The sequence below is a fragment of the Carassius gibelio genome, chromosome B15 (genome assembly GCF_023724105.1).
Source record: "Carassius gibelio isolate Cgi1373 ecotype wild population from Czech Republic chromosome B15, carGib1.2-hapl.c, whole genome shotgun sequence".
NCBI lineage: Eukaryota > Metazoa > Chordata > Actinopteri > Cypriniformes > Cyprinidae > Carassius > Carassius gibelio.
Window position 1 is genome coordinate 16,320,895 of NC_068410.1, and position 25,327 is coordinate 16,346,221.

The 25,327-nt window shown below is 38.3% G+C and overlaps 3 protein-coding genes across 4 annotated transcripts; 1 reads left to right on the forward strand and 2 right to left on the reverse strand.

The window, feature by feature from the left end:
- Nucleotides 1–428: 428 nt before the first annotated feature.
- On the reverse strand, nucleotides 429–8,965 carry LOC127972659 (transcription factor RelB-like). 2 transcript variants are annotated; one of them, XM_052576338.1, is made up of 11 exons: nucleotides 8,598–8,965; nucleotides 8,043–8,054; nucleotides 7,555–7,709; nucleotides 5,719–6,024; nucleotides 4,817–4,977; nucleotides 4,614–4,705; nucleotides 4,345–4,476; nucleotides 4,154–4,258; nucleotides 3,852–4,067; nucleotides 2,545–2,619; nucleotides 429–2,453 (listed from the first exon to the last, which is right to left on the reverse strand). In XM_052576338.1, the coding sequence occupies exons 1-11, from the start codon at nucleotides 8,632–8,634 to the stop codon at nucleotides 1,954–1,956; spliced, it is 1,791 nt and encodes a 596-aa protein (XP_052432298.1). In that variant the 5' UTR covers nucleotides 8,635–8,965; the 3' UTR covers nucleotides 429–1,953. The 2 variants fall into 2 exon arrangements, with proteins under 2 accessions (XP_052432298.1, XP_052432299.1); XM_052576339.1 differs by having other exon boundaries at nucleotides 8,014–8,054; nucleotides 8,598–8,963.
- Nucleotides 8,966–9,714: 749 nt separating this feature from the next.
- mos (v-mos Moloney murine sarcoma viral oncogene homolog) lies at nucleotides 9,715–11,110 on the forward strand. Its single transcript, XM_052575794.1, has one exon. It carries the CDS (start codon nucleotides 9,953–9,955, stop codon nucleotides 10,940–10,942), a length of 990 nt encoding a protein of 329 aa, XP_052431754.1. The 5' UTR covers nucleotides 9,715–9,952; the 3' UTR covers nucleotides 10,943–11,110.
- A 2,905-nt stretch (nucleotides 11,111–14,015) lies between these two features.
- On the reverse strand, nucleotides 14,016–25,167 carry clptm1 (CLPTM1 regulator of GABA type A receptor forward trafficking). The gene is made up of 14 exons (XM_052575791.1): nucleotides 24,376–25,167; nucleotides 21,739–21,860; nucleotides 20,930–21,053; nucleotides 20,651–20,809; nucleotides 20,030–20,147; nucleotides 19,766–19,851; nucleotides 19,513–19,633; nucleotides 19,153–19,397; nucleotides 18,196–18,289; nucleotides 17,233–17,423; nucleotides 17,039–17,134; nucleotides 16,816–16,951; nucleotides 14,918–15,085; nucleotides 14,016–14,817 (listed from the first exon to the last, which is right to left on the reverse strand). Exons 1-14 carry the CDS (start codon nucleotides 24,427–24,429, stop codon nucleotides 14,654–14,656), a joined length of 1,878 nt encoding a protein of 625 aa, XP_052431751.1. The 5' UTR covers nucleotides 24,430–25,167; the 3' UTR covers nucleotides 14,016–14,653.
- Nucleotides 25,168–25,327: the final 160 nt, after the last annotated feature.

Consider the following 25,327-nt stretch of genomic DNA (forward strand, 5'->3'; position numbering starts at 1 on the left):
ATCATTTATTATCTTAATGAGCACTGTCTCTGTACTGTGATGCAGTCAGAAACCATATTGAAAATTGTCCAGGTATCCATTTGATTTTAAATAGTTGTTCAGCTGATTAAAAACTATATTTTCAATAATCTTGCCTATAAAAGGAAGATATAATATTGCTCTATAGTTGCTCAATATAGTGTGAGCAAGATTGCTCTTTTTCAGAAGGGGCTTAACAACCGCAGTTTTCAGGGAGTTTGAGAAAGTCCCAGAAAGAATTGAGGTGTTCACCACTTCTAAGAGATCTGCTTCTAAACAGCTAATGTTAATGCGATGAGATGCATTTCGTTGGACTTTGGCCTTAATGCCGCCTACTCTCTAGACAGGAAGAAATTATGATTTAGCCAGTGACTAATAAAGCAAGTACACTAAGGGACAGCAAAACTGAGTCATTTGCCAGAAAACATGTTTTTAATATTGACAGCAACAACACACTATAAGAAGCAGAATGTGACATTATTTGAGAGCATAAAGGATTTTTACACAGGACAATATAAATCACAGCAGTATTACAGACATTAAATGTGTATAAATGAACAAAATGCTTTCCAATGGTTATGCTTGTGAATCCAGCTTCCTTCAACATTGAGGTGATAAAGACAAAATCACTCAAATATTGTTGCCACTGACTCATTGACTACATTTATTTCAGTTTCCTATGCAAACTCACATCATGTCATAACCAGGCAAAAAAGGTCAAGTTTCCAGTGAAAAGTAATCTGACTATTCTCATTGAAAAATTAAATCCTGTGCAATGCAGCCAATCAGAACATATTTGATGTATAATACACAACTTAAGATCAATTTAAAAATCTTAGACCAATTACATTTCTTTGTGGACTGGGCTTCAATTCCAAATCCCCTCTGACACATTAAAATGTGGTAATTTATGTATAAAAATTACATAAAGCATTTAACAAAAGCCAAAAAAGGTAAATTGAAACATTTCCCTTTCTTTGTGCTTTTATTTAGAGTTTGGTTAGCGAGCTAAGAAGCCATTCACACTGAAGATTTCTTTGTGTTTAAAAACATTAGACACAGGCAAGAACGCAAGGTCTAGAGAAGTTCAGAAGCTGATCTTTTCTTGACATGCACAATATTCATAAGTGCAACGGTCCAACATCGATGGAAAAGTGGCGCACTGAAATGGAAGAACATGTTTTGTGTGAACAGCCCCTAATAGCATAGCATAGTGCTAACTAGTTAACTGAATATCACAATTTTGGAGCACTATTTTTGATCAGAAGAAACAATCGGCCACTAATGGGCAGAGAACTCAATGCAAGATTTTATTGTTTCCAATTAGATGACAGAAATGACTTATGTTTTATGTTGTCGTGTCACACCTGGCTTGATCATGGTGTCAGATTGGCATGAATTACATGAATTAATCCAGCTGCTACTTCAGAATTATGTTTAAAATTTGTAATTTTGTCCCCTTAATGCTGTTAACTGAAATTCCTCTGTGGATGGACTGTTCTGAAATGTTCAAAACAAATATCACGTTACATGTTACACTTAAATACAAAGTGAATTTGGGTCTGGGACAATCTACAGGATACTAACAGGTTCTGCTCAGAAATCCACACAATAAATTAGCAAATGACAGTCATAACTGGCACATCCCAAGCAGCATCTGTTTCTCCCTTTTTACCAGAAAACATAATGGTTACATGCTTCTCCCACCTTTCGTTGGCTACGAGGTGTCTAGTCCATTTTCAAGACGAGTGGTCGAGCAGATGATTTACTTCATTGGTATGTTCATACTACCAAACGGGAAGTCAGATCGTGCCAGCAGACCAGGTTTAGCAGTCAATAACTGGGTCTTTTCCTAGTCCAAAAATGATTTTATAGTCAACAGTGACTGTATGTCCAAAGTCCCAACAGTCAAGACATAAGAGTCCACAGTGGCATTCAGTGGTCCAGGTCGTTCTCGCTCTTCACGGGGGAAAACATGAGCCCTTCGATGTTCTCCAGATCTGCTGGATAGGCCTGATTCTCATTCACCATCTGACTGAAGTGTGCGTCGTTTATAGAAGACATGTTCATCACAGGTTGACCGGCGTTCAATTTCATATCGGTGCCATCTAAACCAAAGTTGAGATCGCCAGGGAAAAACAACTGATTAAGAAACTGGTCTGAACCTTGCTGGGATTGGTCTGGTCTGAAGCTGGCAAGGCATTGGGAAATGCCTTGGAGGACGGTGTCCAAAGTTTCTGGGTCCAGGCTAACACAACCGTCCAATTGTTCAAAGTCTTCATAGCGAATTTCCTCCATGACCTGGGATGGCATGGTGATGCCTCCGTCCATAACGGGGACTGCCATGGAAGCACTGGGAAGGCTGCAGTCGACGGTGGCGTAGAATTCCCTGTCAAAATGCTGTGGCATGCTGGGTTCATTTGCAATGTCTTGATCTGCGAGAGGAGAGAAATAAAACGCTGATATAGTCAACAAAGTTTGAGAGAGTGATATTAAGGTTTCGGTTTATTTCAGAAACATGCTTACTTTGGGGAACGCTGCATGGCTCGCTGAACTTCACATCAGACTTTATTTTCCTCTTGCGGTTGACTCCGTAAGGATCTGCAGATCAAAAGAGAAAATCAGATTAACCTTCCTTCTGTGTCACAATGTGACAGGAGCATGTGAAGGCACTGACTATAACACAATCATTTGTGTTCTGACAACAGAAGACCTCTTATGAAGTATTGCAGTCTCCTCATGCAACCTTTCAGTTTAAACTACTAATGCTGCTATTTATAATGAAATGGTGACAAACCCTCTTTTTGTTTTATTTTAGAAACTAGCAATCGAAGAGCGGATTTATTTCTGGGATATTTAGGTCTCTCTGCTTCAGCTAACCATTCTATAGGGGAAGTCGTGGCTTAATGGTTAGAAAGTTTGACTCCTAACCCTAAGGTTGTGTGAGTCTCGGGCCGGCAATACCACGACTGAGGTGGGTCACCATTCTTGGCTGTTTGTTACGTCACTTCCACTTTCTATTGGTCTACTTTTAATGCGTTTTGTTTAAACACAAGAAACCTGAAAAGCCATAACTAACATTTTTAGGACCATTACACCTTTAACACAAGAAAAAAATTACACAATACCATTCTAAACCTGTTTATTTACAAAGAAATGCAAACTGTTATTCATGAAGATTAAAAAAAATATGATAGAGAGTCAAACTTTCATTTCAATTTCAAATAAATTCAATTCTTTTCAATGTTGTTTCTTGAAAAAATCCTGGAATTAATTATCAAGGTTTCCACACTAATATTAAGCATCACAACTGGTTTCAAGATTTTAAAAAATATGTATATGATGTTTTGTGAATCGCAAATAAGCATATTTTATGTAATATGATTTCTAAAGGATCATGTGACACTGGCGTAATGATCCTGAAAATTCTACTTTTCCATCACAGGATTAAATTACGTTTAGTTATTTTTAAGTTATATTTTATGAGTTATATTTTATTATATATATATTATATATTATATTACTGTTTTACTATATATTTTTTTTTATCAAATAAATGCAGCCTTGGTGGGTATAAACCATGAAACTATTTTTTTAATGAAAGGATACTTATTTATTCTAAAGTATTTATTACATATTTATAATGTGTTATACTTCTTTGTTTATTTTAATTATTTAATATATACATTAAACACTATAATCCTTTCATCTATCCATTTTCCAAACTGCTTATCCTCAGTAGGATTTTGGGGTGAAATATACCCCAGATATTCCCTCACAACTGTCACCCTATGTTATCTATTCATCGTGTCTTTATGGCGTCTATAACTCACCTGCATTGTCTGGGACGTAGGTGAACTTGACTGGCTCGCTGTCCATCCGGTCAGACATGCGTCGAAGACACACACTGACCTCCTCCTCCTCGGATATATTCTGCTCCCTGAAGGGTGGGGACTTGAAGACGATGGCGATCTGCCGGTGGACATCAGTCTGGGCAAACTCCGCCTTGGCCTCCCAGTCGTCCTTGCTGAAGATGATCTCAATGTCATCTATGGAGGTTTCCAGATATACAAATGACTCCTTTTAGAACAACTGCATCGAAGAATATAACATGACATATCTAATGTCCACTTACCTTTCTGTACTTTGTCACAGAGCATGTAAATTTCAGTCTTTCCTGTGCAGGGGCCTCGGACAATATTAAGGCGATTGATTTTCAGCTCGGCCGTTGTGGTCGCCTCTAATCAGAAAAACAGAAACAGTCCAAACATCAGCTACCAGGAAACTACAGAGAGTTTGCAAGCTTGAGTAGAGTATGTTTCTTACTCTTGTCATAGACGGGGTTGGAAACCACAGGGGCGAGGGGGATTCGGTCTCCATCCTTTCGTTCCAGCTCACACTGGAAACACAGTCTCACCACGTTCATGTCCATGTCCTCAATGCTCTTAGAGTGGCCCGCTGGTGGAGAACAAGACAAAAACATTCAACGGATGCACATGCTCCACTACAGCGGGATCGTATTATTAGGATATTATGGAGGTAGCTCCTTAAGTTTCTGAACAGAGCCATTCAGTCTGTAATATTCAACAACTCACTGTTAAACGGATCAATATTCTTATTCCTCCTCTTCTGCAGTGAGGCATCAAGCTCTTTCCTCCGCACACACTGGATGCCAAGATTTGCAAAGCTGGAAAACACCAACATACTTTAGGCAGGAAAGAACATTTTTACTCTCAGATCATGTTCGGCTGACCATGCTGTCGCTCCAAACATTAGAAAGCCGTTAATAGAAAGATACCTGTGTCGACGAGCGCTGTGGGGATTGATGTGGATGACGCAGATGCCATCTGCACAGTCTTTCCCGACCAAGCAGTGTGGGTGTGGGCGGTACGGGATGTCCTTCGTCACAAGAGACACGGTGACCATCACTTTCTTGATGTTTTCAATGGGGCCTTGGATCTTAAATAGGTAAAAAGATAACACACTGTTTTACTTTCGCTTTCATGCCAGTTGGGTCTTTGTGGTTGCGTTATGGGCACAGGCTCTTACTAATACCCATTTATGGATATTTTACAATGGCAAAACTGACTAGTGAATATGTTTGTGTGGTTTAAAGGTAATTCCCTCCGTCAGAGCCCACGCGGGAACTTTCATTTTTAACTGCAATTACAAGTTTACCCTGATTTCATATACAATAAACCACAAACTATTATGGGGGAAGCCCCAATGTTATGGGATAGTCGGTGCATTCCAGACACACCCACTGAATCAAATAAGGAGTGCAAATCAATTTCGAATTCATGTTAATGGAAAATGAACAACGAAAATGAAATCAAGTTTTACAAGGTGTAACGGGATGATATCATTTTTAACCCTATATAGCCAACTGTTTTAAATGCTAATTTCTATGGTCCCTCAATCAACTACATGATCAAAACTTTAAGGAAGAACAAACTGATTTCAATCAAAATGCATATTTTTGCTAAAAGTACGTTCCTTGAGTATGAGCTCCATATTCTCCTATAGAACAGTATATAAACCATAGTATCCTGATGTATCAAGTTCACTACTCATTAAGAAAAAAAATGATTTTTTTGTTTTTTTCAACAGCTGTTCCACTGTTTACAGGGTTAAGTCATTTAAATAGAGTTGTCGACTTGTTCATTAGCATCCACCTCAAACCCTCTTCCTCTGACTCACTTCAATGGCAGGCAGGGTCTTGCTGGAGTCAGTGCTGGAGGCTCCGAGGATGCTGCCCGCGGATCGTCCCTCGCACTCATAGCGAAATCTCATGCCGCGCTCCTTCGGTTGCTCCACCACCACCAGCTCTGGCTTTTCCAGAAAGCGCTCCAGATGTTCTGTTCCAGTCTGCTGAGGATGAAGACTCTGGGGTGCCAGAGATGACTCTCCACGTCGCTGAGATGCCACTTTGTGGCTTCGCATGGAATGCATCGGTGCCATACCATCAGTGTGCGCCGTTGGGGTCTGGTCAAAGCTGTATGGATTCTGAGAAAATAGTGTCTGCTTTAATAAACAGTTTTTACTGATTGTTCACACCAAGAAAAGTAGCTTTGAGGATGGTTAGAAAAATAAACTTTATTAGTGTCCAAATCAATGCACAATTTTATTATTCATTCTGTTGACTGCCACGTTAAATAATGTAGTCAGGTGAATTCTGATTGGCTTCAAAAATCTTATTGTTTATCAGCTGAAAAAAAATAGTTTTGAAAGTGATTCCACATAACATCATTTCTCTTGTTCGTTATTGTTGTAGTGTGAATTTCCCTGTTCTTATTGAATAAGAATGAATCTTAAAAATGTATCGTTGCAATTCTGGTGTGGCTTCAACAGCTGGCTTCCAGAAAAAAAATAAATGAAGAAACTGAACAGAGGAAGAGACAACAGATGAACAGACAAAGCTTAGCCAAAAGTGTTTACATGTTTAAGTTAAAAAAAACTATTAATGGCTTGCCAATCACTGAATAATTTATTTTCAAACCCCCACACAATGAATCAGCAACACAAAGCATTGAGAAAACCACATTAGCTTGTTTTGTTACTACATTGAATACATTGTTCCTTCCCTGATTTTTTAAAATCATTAATAGAAAGACAAACAATTCACCTTTAACTCACTCGAAGCAACCACCAAAAAAAAAAAGAAAAGCAAGAGAGAAAGAGAAAGTGTGTGTGTGAAGAACAATGTGAGAAGAGAGAGAGAAAATAACAGTTTGTTTTACATGTGCAGATATTGAACATAAAAAGCACAATTACAATAAAAAAGCAATAAAAGCATTTTTGAGAAGACAGAAAACAGACCAAATCTGGACATGCCAGAGAACGGACTCAGATCGCTTACACAAAGAGCTGCTGAGAAGAACCAGAAGCATGGTGAAGAAACAGGAAGCTCACATAGCTAGACCAAAGCCAGCCAATGAGAAAGTGAGAAGCAGAGAGGAGGGGATGAGACTGAGTCTTTTGTATGGGGGGAGAGAAGCAAGAGTGGAGAGAACGCTAACTGAAAGTAGGCATCGAATTACAATCACCCGTTGCAAAGTAAAAAAGCCTGGTGTCATGAATAACAAGTTTCGATATCTACTAAAAAAAAAAAAAAAAGATATTTTGTACAGAGAGTGAATACACTCAATATGCTACAAAGTTTGACGCATCATTCATGGCCAGAGCACAAACAAAACAGGATGAAGTTATGAACCAAATTCAGTGGTTAGTGTTAAAGGGACAGTTCACCCAAAAATGCATGTCATTCTAAACCAGTATGACTTCCAGATGTTTCTGCGTCTGGAAGTCAATGGTCTTCAGGTTACCAGCATTCTTCAAAATACACTCTTTTTATGTTCCACAGACGAAAGTAAGTCATACAGGTTCGTAACAACATGGCGGTGAGTAAATGATGACAGAATCTTCATCTTGGGGTGAACCATCCTTATAAGGGTTTCAGAAAACTATTATCTCTAGCAAGTGATACAATGACAGCTCTACTTTGGTTCAATTTAGTGTAACAGCAGAAAGACTCACAAGTGGAGCTGCTCCTCTGGAGACCAGCACTGGTGCGCTTGGCCTGCTTCTAGACGGCGGGTCAGCTGACTGGACGTCCCGGTCCAGAGGTGGAGGAGGAGGTCCAGGGAGCTTTACCTTGATTGTTTTCTCTGTTAGGTACTCTTCTATAATATCTGAGGCACAGTTTTGATGATTATAAACATGAGCTTTAATTAAAGAGATCACTTAAAAATTGTTTTACCCCTCCATGTGACACAAAAGCAGATGTTAGGCAGAATGATACTCTTATGTACTTTCAACTGCATGGAAAACATATGACTGGGGCTGCATAACAGATCCTTTTGTGTTTCATGGAAAGTCATTGAGTTGGAACGACACAAAGGTTAGTAAATATTGACTGAGTTTTTGTTGAACGGTTTCTTTAACGCCACAAAACAATTATATCAAAGAACAAACAAAGAGGACAAACAAGGTCACCTCACAATGACGTCACATCTTGCACTCACCTAGATCTAGGTCTGCACAGGGAGGCATGATGGGAAAAAAAGACAAGAAAAACAGTTAAACATGCGCATTTCCGGAAAACGAAACTGAAAGCTACTTTTTATTTATTCATATAACTTAAAATTAGCTGTCGTCGCTTGATAAACGTGTCTGTAATCGATTGATTTTATAATCAGCTAATAAACAGCACATGGCCAAAAATGAGTCCTAAAACATCTCAGATGATAAACATACTTCTCGACAAATTATAAACATTATTTTGCGACTGTAAAACAGGAAAGACATTCGCGGACCTGTGTTGTTGTTTCAGTACAGGCCTGTAACTTTGGAAACACCCACTTCTCTTAAAAAAACAACTTAGTTTCGATGATACCGTGAACTTACTTGTCATAACACATAATAAAACCTGAAATGGCGATAGCTGCCGTTCAAGTTGAGTGCATAACGCGCACATAATGCATAGCTTAGGCGTAAAGTAGAGCACATGAATACTCCTAAAACACGCTGAATCAGAGACACAACAGGGCCGAAGTGAAGATGTGAGAAACTGAACTGACCTCCCGCTGCGCCGCTCCCAGCGCTCATATTTCTCATTGCAGGCCCGAAATAGAAGAAAAATGAGTCTGGTTGGTTTCTTCAGTCTTGTGAGTCGTTATTGTGTTGAATCGTAATCCTCCGACACCGCGATCTGATCATCAGTCCCGCGTTATGGAGTCATTTCCGGGTGCTTCGTCTGTTTTTTCTTTCTTTTTTTGTTAGCCTGAAGTTAACAGAAGGTTTTTTGGTGAAAAAAATCTCGAGAGCAAACGAGAGCCCGCTGTATCTATGGCTCCTCCACTAACGACTGTAAAATGACAAACAGCTTCGCCCCGTAGTTTCTTTCACTTTTTCTCTTGGTAAGCTACAAGAGCTCAGATCTGGTGGGTGGAAATTCCCCTACGTCACAACGGTGGGGAAACCCCAAGAGTCGTCACCATGACAACGACTAACAACAGGTGTGTTTCAAGAACGCGCACCAATAACAGGTGAAGAGAGCACCGTCCTCATAACCGATACATCAAGTACAAATAAACAATACATTTATTAATGTACATTTACAATTAAAGTGTAAGACAGGAGGAATTAAATTGCTAATATTTGAAAACATCACAAACATACACACACACACACACACATATATATATATATATATCACACACACACACATATACATATATATATATATATATATATATATATATATATATATATATGTGTGTGTGTGTGTGTGTGTGTGTGTGTGTGTGTGTGTGAGAGAGAGAGAGAGAACAATGTAATGTAAATTGCTTAGAACAAAATATTATTGCTATCGTATATATATATATATATTTTTTTTTAATTTTTATTTAATTTATAAAATACACAAACAAACACACACACACACACACACATATACATTATATATATATATATTTATTTATTTATATATATTCACACACATTAAGTGGTAGCTCTGACAGTGAAAGGGTTGGTAGTCACGTGACATCTAGTGTAAATATTGCAAACTGATGTAATGAGGACACATTGATCGAGCCTGTTGTTTTCATCATTGTGTCAGCATCAGTTAAAACACTGTAATTAAAGCAGAAATTCTGAGCCGCAAATAACCCAGGTGATTTATATAACTTAATAAATCTGGTTAAACTGCCAGTTCAATTATATTTCATTTAAAAGGTAGCCCTATGCAAATAACGCCTACACATCAAGTTCCCACATAGTTTCATGGAATAAACAAATTAAATCACTTGACATTTTCTCTCGGCTCGTGAAGGTCATATGACAGACGTGCATAAAACGATCACGTGAATTCTACCACGCGAAGCAGAGCCCCAAATTTGGAGATCAGCACTTGGGTCCACGGTTACCATGCACTATGCCGTCACCAATCCCCATCACCCGACTGTTGCCGAAGAATTTTGGGCTGGAGTTTGGCGCGTGCAGCAGCCCAATATCCAAAACTGCGAGTGGATCTACGCTGCGCGTGCCCACAAACGCGTTTCACGGTAAAATCGCGCACAGGCTTTGGTCCTCCGTGATCCACTGGCGAGAGCTGAAGGCTGTGGAGCCCATCGGCAGCGGTGGATTCGGTACGGTGTTCAAAGGCACATACTTTGACGAGACTGTTGCTGTGAAGAAAGTGAAATGTGTGAAAAACAAACTGGCCTCGAGGCAAAGTTTCTGGGCGGAACTCAATGCGGCGCACCTGCACCATCAAAGCATCGTGCGCGTGATCGCAGCCACCACGTGCACTCCTGCGCACCTCAGCAACAAAGACAACATCGGAACGATTGTTATGGAGTTCGCGGGCGCCCTAAACCTACAGCAGCTCATTTACGGGCTCGCGGACCCGTTGCCTATGGACAAATGCGTGAAATATTCAATGGACATCGCGCGTGCGCTCCAGCATTTGCACGCGCACGGCATAGTCCACTTGGATGTAAAACCTGCCAATGTTTTGGTATCAGAACAGGGTGTTTGTAAACTGGCAGATTTTGGGTGCTCTTTCAAACTATCCAGTAAAGGCGACACCGTGACGCACCTGAGTGAAATCGGTGGCACGTTCACGCACCGCGCGCCCGAGCTACTGAAGGGAGAGGAGGTTTCTCCGCGCGCAGACGTTTACTCGTTCGGCATCACGATGTGGCAGCTCCTCACCCGAGAACCGCCGTATGAGGGCGACAGACAGTGTATCCTGTACGCCGTCGTGGCTTATAATCTGCGCCCTTGCATCACTAGGGATGTTTTTATCCAGTCTTCTCTTGGACAGAAGTGTCAAACACTGATCAGTCTGTGTTGGGACGGCGACCCCAGCATCCGACCCACCGCGGATCAGCTCCTTCATGAACTCTCCGTTCTGTTGTGAATTTGGAACACATGGACCTCCGAGACTGACAAAAGACCTTCATTTTGAAATGTTTTTCTTATTTTTATTGTAATGTTTTGTAAGTTTAATTTCGTAACCTTTTTATTGTTAAGCAAAAATATTTTAAATATCAAAAGATCTTTAATTAAATGTTTCCTTCTGTTTAAAGCCGGCCTTTTGTGTGATTTGTAATGTTTTTGAATACATGTATGTTTACTTCATATTTACTAATAAATATGATTTAGCTTGCATATGAGAGTTTAGAAGTTCGACAAAATTCGTAAATTCGTTTTACTTTTACATTTAATTAGTAAGTAAACGCTGTTGAAATCACTTTGTTCGTAATAAAGCACGTTTTTACATACATAAAACAAGCAAAGCGTTTTACAACTATCAGATTCATGGTATGACTAACTTTACATGGAGTAAGTCGCCATGTTGAACAGCTGAATTTCACGCACTTTATTGCAGAAACTGCTTTGTTATAGGACAGTGATCCTCAAATCTGGCTCGCGAGATCCACTTTCCTGCGAAGTTTAGCTCTAACCCTAATCAAACACGGATGAGTTTGCTAATCAGTGTCTTCAGGATCATTAGAAAATCACAGGCAGGTTGGTTTAATTGGAGTCGGAGCTAAACTCTGCAGGAAACTGGATCTCGCGAGCCAGATTTGAGTATCACTGTTATAGGACAACATCAATGGCAGAATAAATTAATTCTGACAGAGTGTGAACAGAGCATTTCCCAGCATGAAGTCGGTGACTGAAAACCATTGCGTAATGCTGCATGTACGCCGCTAGGTGACAGGACAACATAAAAATATCTGGATGTATATTGAGCCGAATTACATTTGTGGATATGTATAAAAGTTATTTTTTATACATTATAGACCCCCAAAAGTCTAAACGTTACCTATAAATAAATATCTTTTAATTTTCATGGCTCACGTTTTTATTTCTCAATTATAAAAACTAGAGATGTTCCGATACCCTTTTTCTCTTCCCGATACCGATTCCGATACCTGGGCTCAGGGTATCGGCCGATACCGAGTACTGATCCGATACCTGGGTGTGTATCTGTATATACAGCTGTATATACTACTAGCCCTGTGTAAATTGCTAGAATTCTTTTTATGGTGTGCTTCAGACAGATCCCTCAATAAAACATGAACAAATACATGGTGAACTACTGTATTTATTACAGTATTTTTATTATCTAACATGAATTTGACAGTATTATTTATTTTCATATGCAAAAAAGAACTTCAAATGCAGCCAAAAATCTAACACCGCAAACTAAAAAAGGTATTTAAGTTTTACAATATAACTGTATAAAAAAACTGCAACAAATAAGTCTAGGAATATAAAAAAAGATCTATTAATCAGATAATCTCTTTACAACAAAACAAGTAAAAAACAAGCAACCATCTAGGCATAATTATTATTATTATAGAGACGTATTATTATTACTGTAGGCTACAACAGTAGCTTTATATATTGTCAATTTACTCATGTAAACCAAACATTTATTTTAATGGGCTGCCATGAAGATCTTTGAGTGTCTGTGTTTATGATATGACAGTATTCTCAAATGAAACGGTAAATTCTCATGAAGTGACGGTTTATGCGTTCGTGTCCTCATGACACACAGCAGAGACTACAAAACAGCGAGCTCTCGCGCATCTGTGCCAGTCACCCACAGAGATGTAGATTTTGCGGGAGTAATATTTAAATAGTATTTTGCAGTTTAATATTCACAGACACTAGTATATATTCGGCTACTGTCTGGAGCCCTGCGCTTTGACTGAAGCGACTGAACGCAGCTGCCGGTACTGAATATACTTGAGAGTCTGTAACTACCGGTACTACAGAGACATACTGCTAACCACTGATCTATAATATAGAAGCGGCTTCACTGTCTTTTGGCAGTTTAGAATGTGATGAGTGATCCAGTCATATATAGATAAGGGCTGCTAACGCGTTTTCATTTCTTCTTCGCTGCTCTAAACAGGGGTTGCTTGTGGCAACACAGCACAACTTCCTGTGTTTTCAATGCATTTTGAGCAGCGAAGAAGAACCGTGCAGCGGTTAGGCAAAGCTTGCGGTCATAACTAGGTATTTTTTAAGAAAATGGTATCGGATCGGTATATGGGTTCATGTACTCGCCGATGCCGATGCCAGAATTTGTTGTGGTATCGGAGATATTTCCGATACTAGTATCGGAATCGGAACAACTCTAATAAAAACATCAAACACAATGGCCAAAAAGTAAGCTTAGTTTATGCCCCAGATGTTGCTCAAATGTAGATCTTATACTTTATATTAGTCTCTATACCAAAACCAACCGGTTCAAGCAATTCTCCAAATACTATTTTATTATTATTTCATATTCATTACTATTTAAATATAAAAAAGTAGTTAAGGTCATAAAAGTGTTTTCATGGGAAACCTCTAAAGAGTTTTAAGGCAGAGAGATTTGTGCTAAACCAGAGCAAGTATGAACTTCATAAGGTGTAATCAAATGTTTAACGAATCCCCCAATTAATTAAGTGGTCTCGGTTTAAAAAACGTACAAAATTTACAATTTTCCTTTGATACATATTTTTTATGAGCCCAATGTCACAAACCTTTAAAAAGCCAAATATGCAAAAGCAAAACTCTTGAGACATGAACACAACGTCCAATTTAAACTGCACTTATGCTTTACTATAAACATTAGTGATCAAATTTTGGAACATACCAAAAAAACAAAAAAAAGCCCAATCAATTCATAAGTACGGCACCAAAAAAAAAAAGGACAAACCAGGCATTTCATCTCACGCATTCTTGGACTGTGGACGTGTCGAGCCGAACCGAACCAGACGTGACACATGGTGGTCCAGCCGTGGAGTGTGAATGTAATAAAACTAGTTCTCAGTGAGAGGACTGGCACTTCAGCCATTGCTAGACAAGCTGACGTCAGCATGATTCAATCTTACAAGCTGAGACACAGAACAGTTTAGAACATACAAAAGAAAAATCAGAGGCTTAAAAAAGAAGAATCATGATCATAATTATTAATATTATTAATAGAATTATATATTAATACCTACAAGGCTGTTATTTCTTTATTTTTTGTTCAAGTCAGCAACATCAATTCTTGTTTTAAAAATGTGAAAAGTCTGTCTCGCACACAGGTAGTGTTTGAACAGAACTGGCTGTCCTACACTACACAACTTCTTCCTGGAAATCCTTCACACATGGAATGAACAGAAAAGAAGTACACAGAATCAGGAGACCGGCGAGGCTGCGTTAAGCCTCTTTTCCTCGCTCTTGTACTCCAAAAAACAAAAAAGATATGTACTGCACTCGCCCTATTCACTCCAGCAAACGGGATTTAATCACAGACCTCCTAACCCTTCAAATTATTAGTGTTACCAACCCAAAAATATACAATACAGTACATCACGTTTTACTTCACTTTGACTGCAAAAATATGGGAGATTGAAAAAGAATGATTTTAGGAAGTCTACATTAAATATATAGATATATTTTTCCCCCTGTGGATCCCACACAAAGGAGGAACGCTGAACTTCATTTTTTTTTCCTGCAGTCTTTTACGTAATACCGTTAATCCAGTTCCCTTCCCTGACAATAAAACATAAACTCAGTCTTGAAGATGCCTTATCGCACCTTCACAAGACCAGAGGGCAAGGGAGGGGGTTAAAAGAGGTTAATCATTCTTCTTCTCCCCGTCTGGTTTATCTGTGATGGCAGCGGTTGGCTGGGCTGGGCTGTCCTTGCTCTGCTGCACTCCGCTGGTCCCAAACTCATTCACACGGTTGGGATCCACTCTGTAAATCCAGCGCTGGTACAGATAGACGAAGAAGACTACATCTGTGGAGAAACGGTGGTACGTTCAGTTAAAACTAGATATTAATAACATGACACTACGGTGATGCAATCGTACTAAGAGATTCAAAGTTGAAACACGTACCATCTCGGAGACAACCTATTCTGTACATCATTGGCATCTTGATGACGAAGGCAAACAAGTCATCAATAAAGGTATTCAGGGCCTTGTATGTGAGCATCCTCCAGGGAAGATGGGCCACTGACTTCATCTTGTAGTTGATGAAGAGCTGCGGTGTCATGGTGATGAACCCTTTAGGAAAAACAAAGCATTTATAATCTAATTCAAAACATGGCAAATGGATGGAACTTGTTTTATATATATATATATATATATATATATATATATATATATATACACACACACACACACACACACACACACACACACACACACAGTTGGACATGTCATAAGAACTAATAAAAAGTACTAAGGATGTGTGACAATTTAAAATCAGTGGGATCTCTGAACAACTAGTCTGTCTTGAGGATTCACTCAGGGGTCTTAAGAATCTTTTATTTATAATTTTTTTTATAACTAGACCACTTTTAATGTCACATGCCAACGGAAACCTGCAACGCTCCTGATGGGAAGATAAAATGTGACCCTGGACCACCAAAATCATCACGAAATAATCATATAAATAAAGGTATACATATAAATAAGCTTTCCATAGATGTATGGTCTGTTAGGATCAGATAATATTTGTCTGAGATACATCTATTTGAATATCTGGAATCTGAGGGTGCAAAAAAATATCTAAATACTGAAAATTAAAGTTGTCCAAATGAATTCTTAGCTATGCATATTACTTATCAAAAATTATGTTTTGATTATTTATGGTAGGAAATTTACTAAATATATTCATGGAACATGATCTTTACTTAATATCCTATTGATGGATAAAAAATGTTTTTTTTTTTTTGTCTATTGCTTAAAATATACCCCAGCGACTTCAAACTGGTTTTGTGGTCCAGGGTCACGAATGTTTGTTGCTTTAACGGCTGTGTTCAAATATTTTTTTTTTTTTTTACCAGTCTACATGGTCTAAAAGTATGCTAATTATAGCATTAGTTAACCACTGCGAAGGAACTATGAATCATTTGAATGAGTGGCAGACAGTGATTTGACAAAATATTTTTGAATGAGAGACCTTTTGTAATTTTTTTTTAAAGCTGAAATATCTGATTTCAACACCAATAGCATCACCAAACAGAATTTTGCACTAAAGTTCCTATAGCTCCTATAACAGTCAAGCATGGCATTAGTGACGCCAAAGTCATGGGGTTGATTCCCAGGAAGAAGCTGTGGGTTCTATGAAGATAAATGTTATACTCAATAAGTAAAGAAACCTTAGGGGGAAAAAAGTTGTTTTTCCTGCAGCATTTTTGTCTTGTTTTTTACCTTTTTGATCAGTAAAATAATCAGGGGTTCAACCGTAAGTTTACAAAGATACAAGATTGTTGTAGTTTTTATTTTCACACAAAAAGGAATCTAGTAGCTTCGTAAACTTACTTATGTTTCTTGTGTGACACATTGGTAATAAGACACCTTTAATATGCCATCAGTTGTTAACAACATCTGGTGAAAATTTCATGTCAACAGCAACTTTAGAAATTTATCTACTAAGAAAAATGGTAACGTGTTCAAAACTCATTTTACCCGCTGTAAACAAAAACAAAAAGTTTTCTTGTTACTTTAACTTTAAAATCCATTAATTATGAAGGTGTGTCAACACGCATTCACAGCCCTCATTGGCTGGATTTCACACATGAGCGTATCCTTGTGGACAGCGCTCTCTCTTTATTTGGTTTACAGAACTGTAGAGAATCCTTTCGGCCTCGAAGGTGAAAAAGTGAAATTCCACTTTGTGATTCTTTCCTTAATCATCTAGTCACTGATTTTAATTTGTCACAGACTCCAAGCATTATTATGCTTATCACAATGAAGCCACTGCAAACATGAAGTGAGGTTACACTTACCGAAGGTTAACAAGAACCCATAAAGCATACTGAGCACCCAAGAGTACCAGCCTTTGTGTTCCACATATAATAAGCTATAAACTGCGTAGCACCCAAAGAGAGGGTACAACAGCCAGGATAGATACTTAAAAGCCATCTAGAGAAAAAACAAAACAGGCATTTCTCATAAAGTTTGAATAAATTTGATCAATCAGCTTTAAACTGCAGCTAAAAAGTTTCTTACGTCATCATAGATTTTTGTTGAAGAGTCCACATATGTGGACTTGTCTTTGAATATCAATCGTGGGAAAATTCCAGCAATCCTGTTTTCTCTGTCCAGCTAGAAAACGAAAAACAAGAATCAACATCGAGATCCAAGAACTCAAACCTAGCCATAAAACTAAAGTCATCCAAAGCCTGGCGGTGGCATCATCTCACCCTGACATCCATGACTTTGGTAATCTTCCAGAAGTCGATGAGCAGGCCGATGAATACGCTGACCTGGACGACAAAATTGGTCTCATTGTCCAGGATATAGAGCAGCACTACCAGAGACTGGAACACCCCGAATATGATGGAGCGCACAGACAGCCCCTCCAGAGACTGACGGCTGTTCCAGAACTGGATATCTGCAGAGAAAGTGAAATAAGAGACGCCACGCAGCTCAGACAGCAGAACCCACAAGTCTCGATCAATTACCACACATATACTTCAGTATTTATTAAGGGTGCTCCGATACCACTTTCACCAAAACTCGGCCGATACGATACTTTTATTTTTAGTACTTGCCGATAGAGAATCGACACTATTATTTTCTTTGCATTTGTAATTTTTTTTTAAAATATATGGTACAAAACTAAAAGAATATGTTAGTTGGTTAACTGCATTTATCAAAGAGATCTATCCTTTTTCTAACCTTCAGTTATTTTTTTGTTACTTAATTATGCCAATTAAAATGTATTTTACAAGTTTTAGTTACAGTCACTTAATTTTTTTTATCTATGGTACATGTTCTTTAATTTAAAAGCATTAGAGCTGCTCAACTGCAGTAGCTTAGTACTGTAAACACTTATAGTAAATACCCAAATAAATGTTGTTTTATATTTACAATTTAGTTTTAATCCAAATGATGCATGTGCCAAGTAAGCAAACATCAAAGATCACACAACAAACGTTGCTAATCAGCTCGAGCACAAGAGCTAAACAGGCGTTAATACCGAATGTTCAACATTATATTAATTGCATACATTTCGTAGACATCCTCAATCTCTAATAATAATTCCATTTTGCGGTCTGTTGTTGGTGTTTCTTTGTCTGAATATGGCACTTATCACATGCTGTGTGGTGTTGGCGTTTGGTATCATTTTAACGAGTACAGGAGCATCTGTAGTATTTATTTACCATTCTTGAAGGCCAAGAACTCAAAAATGCTGTGGACGATGGAAACAACGATGGTCAGTCCCAGGAGGTAGGGGTTGGTCTCAAGTAGAGCCACCTGTTGAGATAAAAAGCTAGTTTTTTGTTTTGTTTTGACACAAGACAAGACATTTTAATGGTGTCTCTCAAAGCAGTTACATTGCTTGTAATCGTAAACATTACATAACTAATTACGGCAATCGATCATGATTTATCTGCTCGCTAAGTTGTGACCGGTTCGTGTCTAAGCATCTGCTCATTTCAAATGAAAATACTACTCGAGCATGTGATTGAGGACTACTAAACACTTTTTTTTTTCTTTTTACAACCAATACAGATTTTTCTACTAATATTTTAAGGGTTCCAATAACCAAAACAAATGTTATTTCTGATTATACCACAACAGCTAAATCTATTTGACAATGAAAAGACAATATGAACGGTTTTATTAATCTGCAAAATATTTGAACAATAATTTTATAGTTACCATTTTAATTTTTTTCCTAAATGTTCTAAATTACATAAAATACATTTTTTTTTGACTATTTAAAATATTGCTTTGATAACTTGAGAATGAATGGCTATTAAAAAAAAAAGTTATTATGCAAACAATACTTAACAAATAAGCTACAGTATAATCATGATGTAATGGCATTGTGTGGTACTAGTTTTTGATACCCAATAAATTAGTCACTTATCTTACCAAATTAAAATCCAGAATATTAATTAAAACCAATTATCTATATAGTGATATTTAACGTCTATATTTTACATTTAAAAGTACGAAAAACAAATATTAAAACCATATTCACGTTTTCCACACTGCAATTTCTATATACATACATCTATAAACATTTCTGACCCTCATTTGCTCTCAAACATTTTCATCTCTCACTTAGATCTCTAAACCAATAAAATGATTTTCTTGAGTGCAGTACAAACCTTGACAGAGTCCTGGTCCTCATCTGACTGCTCGTAAGTGTCCTCTGCCAGGAAGTTCCAGGGGGAGCGGGCGTTCTGGGCGGCATATAACTGCCAGCGCCACAAGGAGAGGGGGCAGTAGGTGAGTCGGAGGGGCAGATTCTCCAGGGTATCGTTTATAGGGTAATAGTCCTTCTGCAGGTTCCAGTAGTCATTGAAATAAACAATGGGATAGTAGTCTCCACTCACTGCATCAAACTTCACATCTGAGAGAAACAGAAGTGCTCAGGTTAATCAGGGGTGATTCTAGATTCATCGAAGGCTTAATAAGTAGTTTCAAAAATATGAGAAGTTTAGCACCAAAACAAAAAAAAAACCTACGCTGGTCAAGAGGTGGGGGGACAGAGCCTTTCACCCAAGCTGTGTGATCGTCTACCATGTTGATAGTGAGGTTGGGATGCCAATGTGATATGATCTCCACAGGCCCATGACTCTCAGCCCTCTGGGAATGTACAGAGATAACAAAACTTTAGAAACTCCAAAACACACATGTCCTTGAGTAAAAAGTAGATCCCAGAATGCACAGGAATGAATGCCATGGGGAAGATGACGGCCAATCTTTTCTACCACTTACCTTGATCATTTCTGGATCCGCTTCGGTTTCTCCCGTCAACAAGTTCTTGGTCTTGAGGAACTTCCTCCTCTTGTACTTGTTGAGCACTGTTGAAGAGGAAGCGTGTGAAAACGGGCTCTAGGTTTTAAAGAGGGTTCACCCATGCACTGGTAATGTGTTATTTTAGGCCTGCTGACACAGTCAAACGTCTATGCAGCAAAAACACGAGTGTGACCGAGGTGAATGAGAGAACAAGTAATGCAACCAAAAACTGGACACACTCACTTCGAGTGGCATGGACCGTGGACAGCCTGCGGTACTGGCCCTTGCGTTTGGGGTCTGGGTGGAAGCCACTCTTGGTGAAGTAAACGTGGATGTATATTGAGCCGTTCTGCTTCAAACCCTGTATGAACAAACAGAGGCGGACTTAACAGCAAATCATGCCAAAAAAAAAGGAGTACATATTCTTGGATTTTGACAGTGCTGCTAAACAATTACTGTGGCGAGTGGGGCGGGGCCGAGAGGCGTGGGAACGAGGAGTGAGGCCAGGTGTAGTGATTGGAGATGAGCTACACCTGAGCCCCACCGCTAGTATCGAGTCCCACGTAGGAGATGGAAGGATATAAAACTGGAGTGACGACCGTGAAGGACGAGAGAGGACCAGGCCTGGGATATTATTTTATGTTTTGGTTTTTATTTGCGCGCACCAGTCGTCCGCGAGGGGCTGGTGCGCCGTTGTGTATTTACTTTTGAGTATTAAAATGATTTTTGATTGTGCACCGGTTCCCGCCTCCTTCTTCCCGATGAATATGGAGATTTGTTTATTACAATTACACTACAAAATCAATGTTACTTCTTACAAAACAATGCATGTCTCATATCTATCCAATTCACATTTATACAAACCTCAGAGAGATCCAGTTCTTTGTAATGCTCATAGCAGCCATCTCCCGACTCCCCTGTGGTCCAATCTCCATAAACCAGATCTTGCTGGTACATGAACAGTGCTTCTGTATTGTTAAAATCTGTAAATATCTCATTCTCAGAGATATATACATATAAATCCTGTGAAGAGACAGGTAGCAGAATTATCAAGCAGCTACAAACCAGATCTTACAGAGAACTTGGTTATGTATGTGCATGTAGTTATACATGTTAAAGGATTATACTTTTGATTATGAATACCATAAGGGTGTCCTTGGGGAAGAGGTTTCGGCTGGGCAGTCGTGGAGCTCCAGCGGGAGTGCTGGGATCTGGAGTTGAAGGACCTCTGCGGAACCAGCTACTTATAGCCCAGATGATAAAAATCCTGCGTGATACACAAACACAAGAGCAGAATCATGTTAGACTTCCTATGATATTCAGAAAACCCAAAACTCATGATGCAAAACTGTAGCCTTACACTATCACCTATGGTACAAGACCGATTCAAAAAAGTTTGTTTCTTTAAATATAAGTAAAGTGAATTCATAGAAATATTACTGGAGAAGGCAATTCCTGTAATTGTGACAATAAGCTCTATATATTGCATAAGTATGAAATGTTAAAGTAACATTAAACCCCCACACATCGATTAGAGCACCAGGAAAAGCTCAGGAGAGGAGTTGCTTTCCTTTCACGGGATGACTGTTGAGCAATACAGATCCTTAGGGCTCAAACTGGGATTGTTACAATATCAAAACTTAAGTGGGCAATTCCAGTCAAAGTTGACAATTCTCAAACCTATTTTGATACTACAGAAATCCTGGAGATGTCATTAATAAGTATGACCAAATCAGCTATTCAAATGCACTGAAAAACAGCAAAACTAGCTCAAACTAGACCAAATGATCTATAATAAGTTACCAATCACATCACTGCGTTTTACAATGGTCAAAAACAAACCATATCTGTCAAATAAAGACCATGCAGGAGGTTCTTAAAGTACATATGGAGACTAGGAAAACTGTTATAGAGTTAAACAATCATTTAGGTGCACAACATTAAAGACTCACCTAAAGAGGACACCTTTAATCACCTGCCAGGCATTGGGCTGCTGTTGCTGTTGTTGTGGGTCCTGTGCAGTCGCATCTGTCTGAGCTACCTGACCTGAGGCAGCTGCCCCATTACTGCTCACCTGCACAGAACATTAGTGACAAATTAAATTACTATATAGTATTCACAGTGATCTAAAGATGGGACAGATCAGTTTCAGAGCTCTGGTGCTTTTTTTAACCCACAGGTTGATTTCTTTTTGCTTTGGATTTAGATTTTCAATTATAATTAACTAAGCAGAAAACAGAAAGCCAAGTATTACAGCTATAACTTTAGATGACTGCATTTATTTTTGAAAGCCAGTCTGACAGGTCTTGGAAGGATGCCAACTAAAAACCTGCACCTACCAAATAGGAAATGAAGTGATCACAAAAACACCGAAATTTCATTGCTAATCGTCATATTTGCGAAAACAGATCTCAAAACCCCCCAACTGCACTATACATTCAAATGGGTGATTTCTACCAAAAAAAAAAAAACAACCTAATAATTTTCTCAGACAGACAGACAGACATCAGTTCAGGTCTGAGAAGAGAGGCAGATGATAGAAGCCAGTCATTGTCTCAGTCTAACAAAAACCAAAACATGACCAGTTTTAACTATGATCTTGAAACAAAGATAATATGATTTACAAATGTGTTTTCACAAGCTCATAAAGCGACTACTGGAGCTTTCATCTAGCTTTGCAACTGTTCTAGCTCGTTCCGGTACTTTTATTTGGTGATCAGCTAAAACCAATTTGCCTGAGAAAATGATTTGGATTTGACACACTACTGAGCAGGGTAAATATTAAACAAATCTTTTTGAGCAAGGAATTACTTCTGACTGGATTTAGGTCAACTAAATGGAAACAGAAGACGGAGATCTAATTTACAATGATTCTGGTTACACTCCAGATGTCTCAAGATTAGAGATAACCACTCTGAGATAACAATAAGTCCAAAAAGGCCAATCACCAAGATCAGGGATTGGATCAAAACAAAGCCAAAAAAAATAATAGAATACAGTAACATATCAACAAACTAATAAATTGTGGCATGTATACAACATTTGAAATCGACCTTTGGATGCTATCAATGTCTATGTTTACACGTTTGCGTAGAGTACTATATTTCTAGAGTACATTCACTGTTTAAACCTCAAACAGTGAATGTGGCCAGCCAGTCATTGCCAATCTTCATTCTGAATACGAGGTACCCCAGGGCTCTGTCCTGAGACGTCTATTGTATCGCACCCAAATAAAAGTCCATTGTAGCTTTCTAAAGACATGGTTGAAGTCACCCCAATCACAGATGATGGAAAGGCCTATCAGAAAATGTGGAGATTCTGAAGTGGTGTTGTCATGGTCATTTTTGTCAACAGAAGTCATTACAACACCTCACTATTAACAGAGACCCCACCTAGAGATTGATTACGATCAGTGAACCACACATTGGTGCAAAAACACATTTTAAATGTGGGGGCGGGGCTCACAAAATAATATACAAAAGGACATCAGACCAGTTTTCTGTGTTTTCTATAAAGCTAACAATCTTGAGATTTCTAAAGAAATGCTGGGAAACCATTATCCGCTTGTTTACATTTGGCAGCCCACACTGTTTTGGAAAAAGGTTGGCAAACCTGAGTAATGTTTATGATTGATACCACCTATATGACCTTTATAACCTGTGTAATCAGTAACCACAGGGTTATTCATCCAAATAAGTGCAGTTTACCTTGCTATCGAAGTTACTTAATCCAATAGCAAGTTCTCACTCTTCATCTGCTATCCTGAGGGTTTAGGTCTAACACCAGCAAAAAAAATAATTAACCAAAGTCTTCATGTTCACTAGAAAATAACTGCAGGAGTATGACTGCAATAAATCTCTGAATGAAAGCAGATCTCTAATGGCAGGACTGATCACCCCTGACTTAAACCAATTACCAAATTAGCTGACTGCACACAACATGCTATAGCCTAATCATTACAAAACTTCTCACCACCACTACAGTTCTTCTGTCTACAACGCTTTTTCGTCACTATAAGGTCTAACTGGCGGATTAATAGGATTGCACAATACTGCCATCTCTAAACTCCTCTGACATGTGAAGCTAACAGAAGAGCTAGGCAGCTACTGTAGTTAGCTAGCATGCTAACACTGATCAACTCAACACTACGTAGACCAACATCTGAACAGCAGTCTGTAATATAGTGTGTTTCTGTCTCTGTCTACATAGACAGCGTTTAAGGGCATCAAAGACGGGTTCAAACGTTTTAATGCCCAAACATGCGGTCAATGATATCAGCAGAATGCTAGGGTTTGAAATACAGTCTGTGTGATAGATAGATTGGATAAGTTAAGCTTTGTGTCTTCTGTAAAAATGATATGTGCCGGTATAAATAAGCCACACAATCGGATAGAGCCTCCGTGACTCAGGCAGCATTTCTGACCCGATGCTGAATTAAAGGGGTCGTCGATTCAGACCGGCAGTCTGGCGTTCTTCTTTAAAACTGACACGAAACAAGAATTTAGTTTCCTGGACGTGTGGACTATATTAAAGCTGTTCGTTGACACGTTAATTTGACGGCTACACTTTATCATTTCGGCTGTTCTTACCTCTCCGTTGCTTACGGACGACTGCTGCGCTGCTTGAGTCTCCTGCGCCGCCATCTTGCCTGTCTCTTTCGCACACTGTAATGCGCTGGTACTTGATCTGATAGATATCGCGAGATGTTCTGTATGAGAACTACTACATTTCGGCAAGTCGGTTATTTCAATGAAGTCGCTCCAAAGGACCGGTTCAAAAAAGTAATGAATTTTGTACTAATTATGTTTTTTTTTAATAGCTGCACTGAATTTTCATATGTCTCGGTTCATTTCGTTGATTCCATGATTAAGCTTTTATACATACAAATACACAAAGCAACGGCTATTTGGGGACTTGACTTTAGTATTGATTTTTTATTTTATTTTAAATCATTATTTAGTTTAGACTTGTTAAAATTATATATATATATATATTTTTGATAGCTGCACTGAATTTTCATATGTCTCGGTTCATTTCGTTGATTCCATGATTAAGCTTTTATACACACAAATGCACAAAGCAACGTGAAGGCTATTTGTGGACTTGACTTTAGTATTTATTTTTATTTTTATTTTAAATCATTATTTAGTTTAGACTTGTTAAAATTTTTTTTATTTTTATTTATTTTTTAACAGCGAAGTGATTAAACTAAATCTTTGAAACATGAGCACATGGACACGCATGCATGCAATATGGCTTTCTCCAATGTAATAATAATAGTATTATTCTTAAATAGTAGATTTGTAATACTTGATAAAGTCATACAATTAAGTAAATAACACTATTTAAAAATAGGTATTCTGTACCAATCCTTACTCCAAGGTTCTTTATCTTTTCTTTTGTTTTTTTATCATTTAATTTTTCATCAAAATTGTTCTTTAACTTACACAAAAAAGTTTTATACAATGTCAAAACACTATTTCCAGAGACACGAAATTAGATATAATCTTAGATATAATCTAGATATAATCTAGATATAAT

Coding starts and splice junctions, on each gene's coding strand:
- mos (XM_052575794.1), top strand. CDS start 9,953: ATGCCGTCACCAATCCCCATCACCCGACTGTTGCCGAAGAATTTTGGG.
- clptm1 (XM_052575791.1), bottom strand. CDS start 24,429: ATGGCGGCGCAGGAGACTCAAGCAGCGCAGCAGTCGTCCGTAAGCAAC. Junction 19,634..19,765: donor CGGATCCAGAAATGATCAAG/GTAAGTGGTAGA, acceptor GTACATTCCCAG/AGGGCTGAGAGTCATGGGCC. Junction 17,135..17,232: donor CCAAAGTCATGGATGTCAGG/GTGAGATGATGC, acceptor TTCGTTTTCTAG/CTGGACAGAGAAAACAGGAT.
- LOC127972659 (XM_052576338.1), bottom strand. CDS start 8,634: ATGAGAAATATGAGCGCTGGGAGCGGCGCAGCGGGAG. Junction 6,025..7,554: donor CCAGAGGAGCAGCTCCACTT/GTGAGTCTTTCT, acceptor CTATTTTCTCAG/AATCCATACAGCTTTGACCA. Junction 4,259..4,344: donor CAACCCCGTCTATGACAAGA/GTAAGAAACATA, acceptor TTTTCTGATTAG/AGGCGACCACAACGGCCGAG.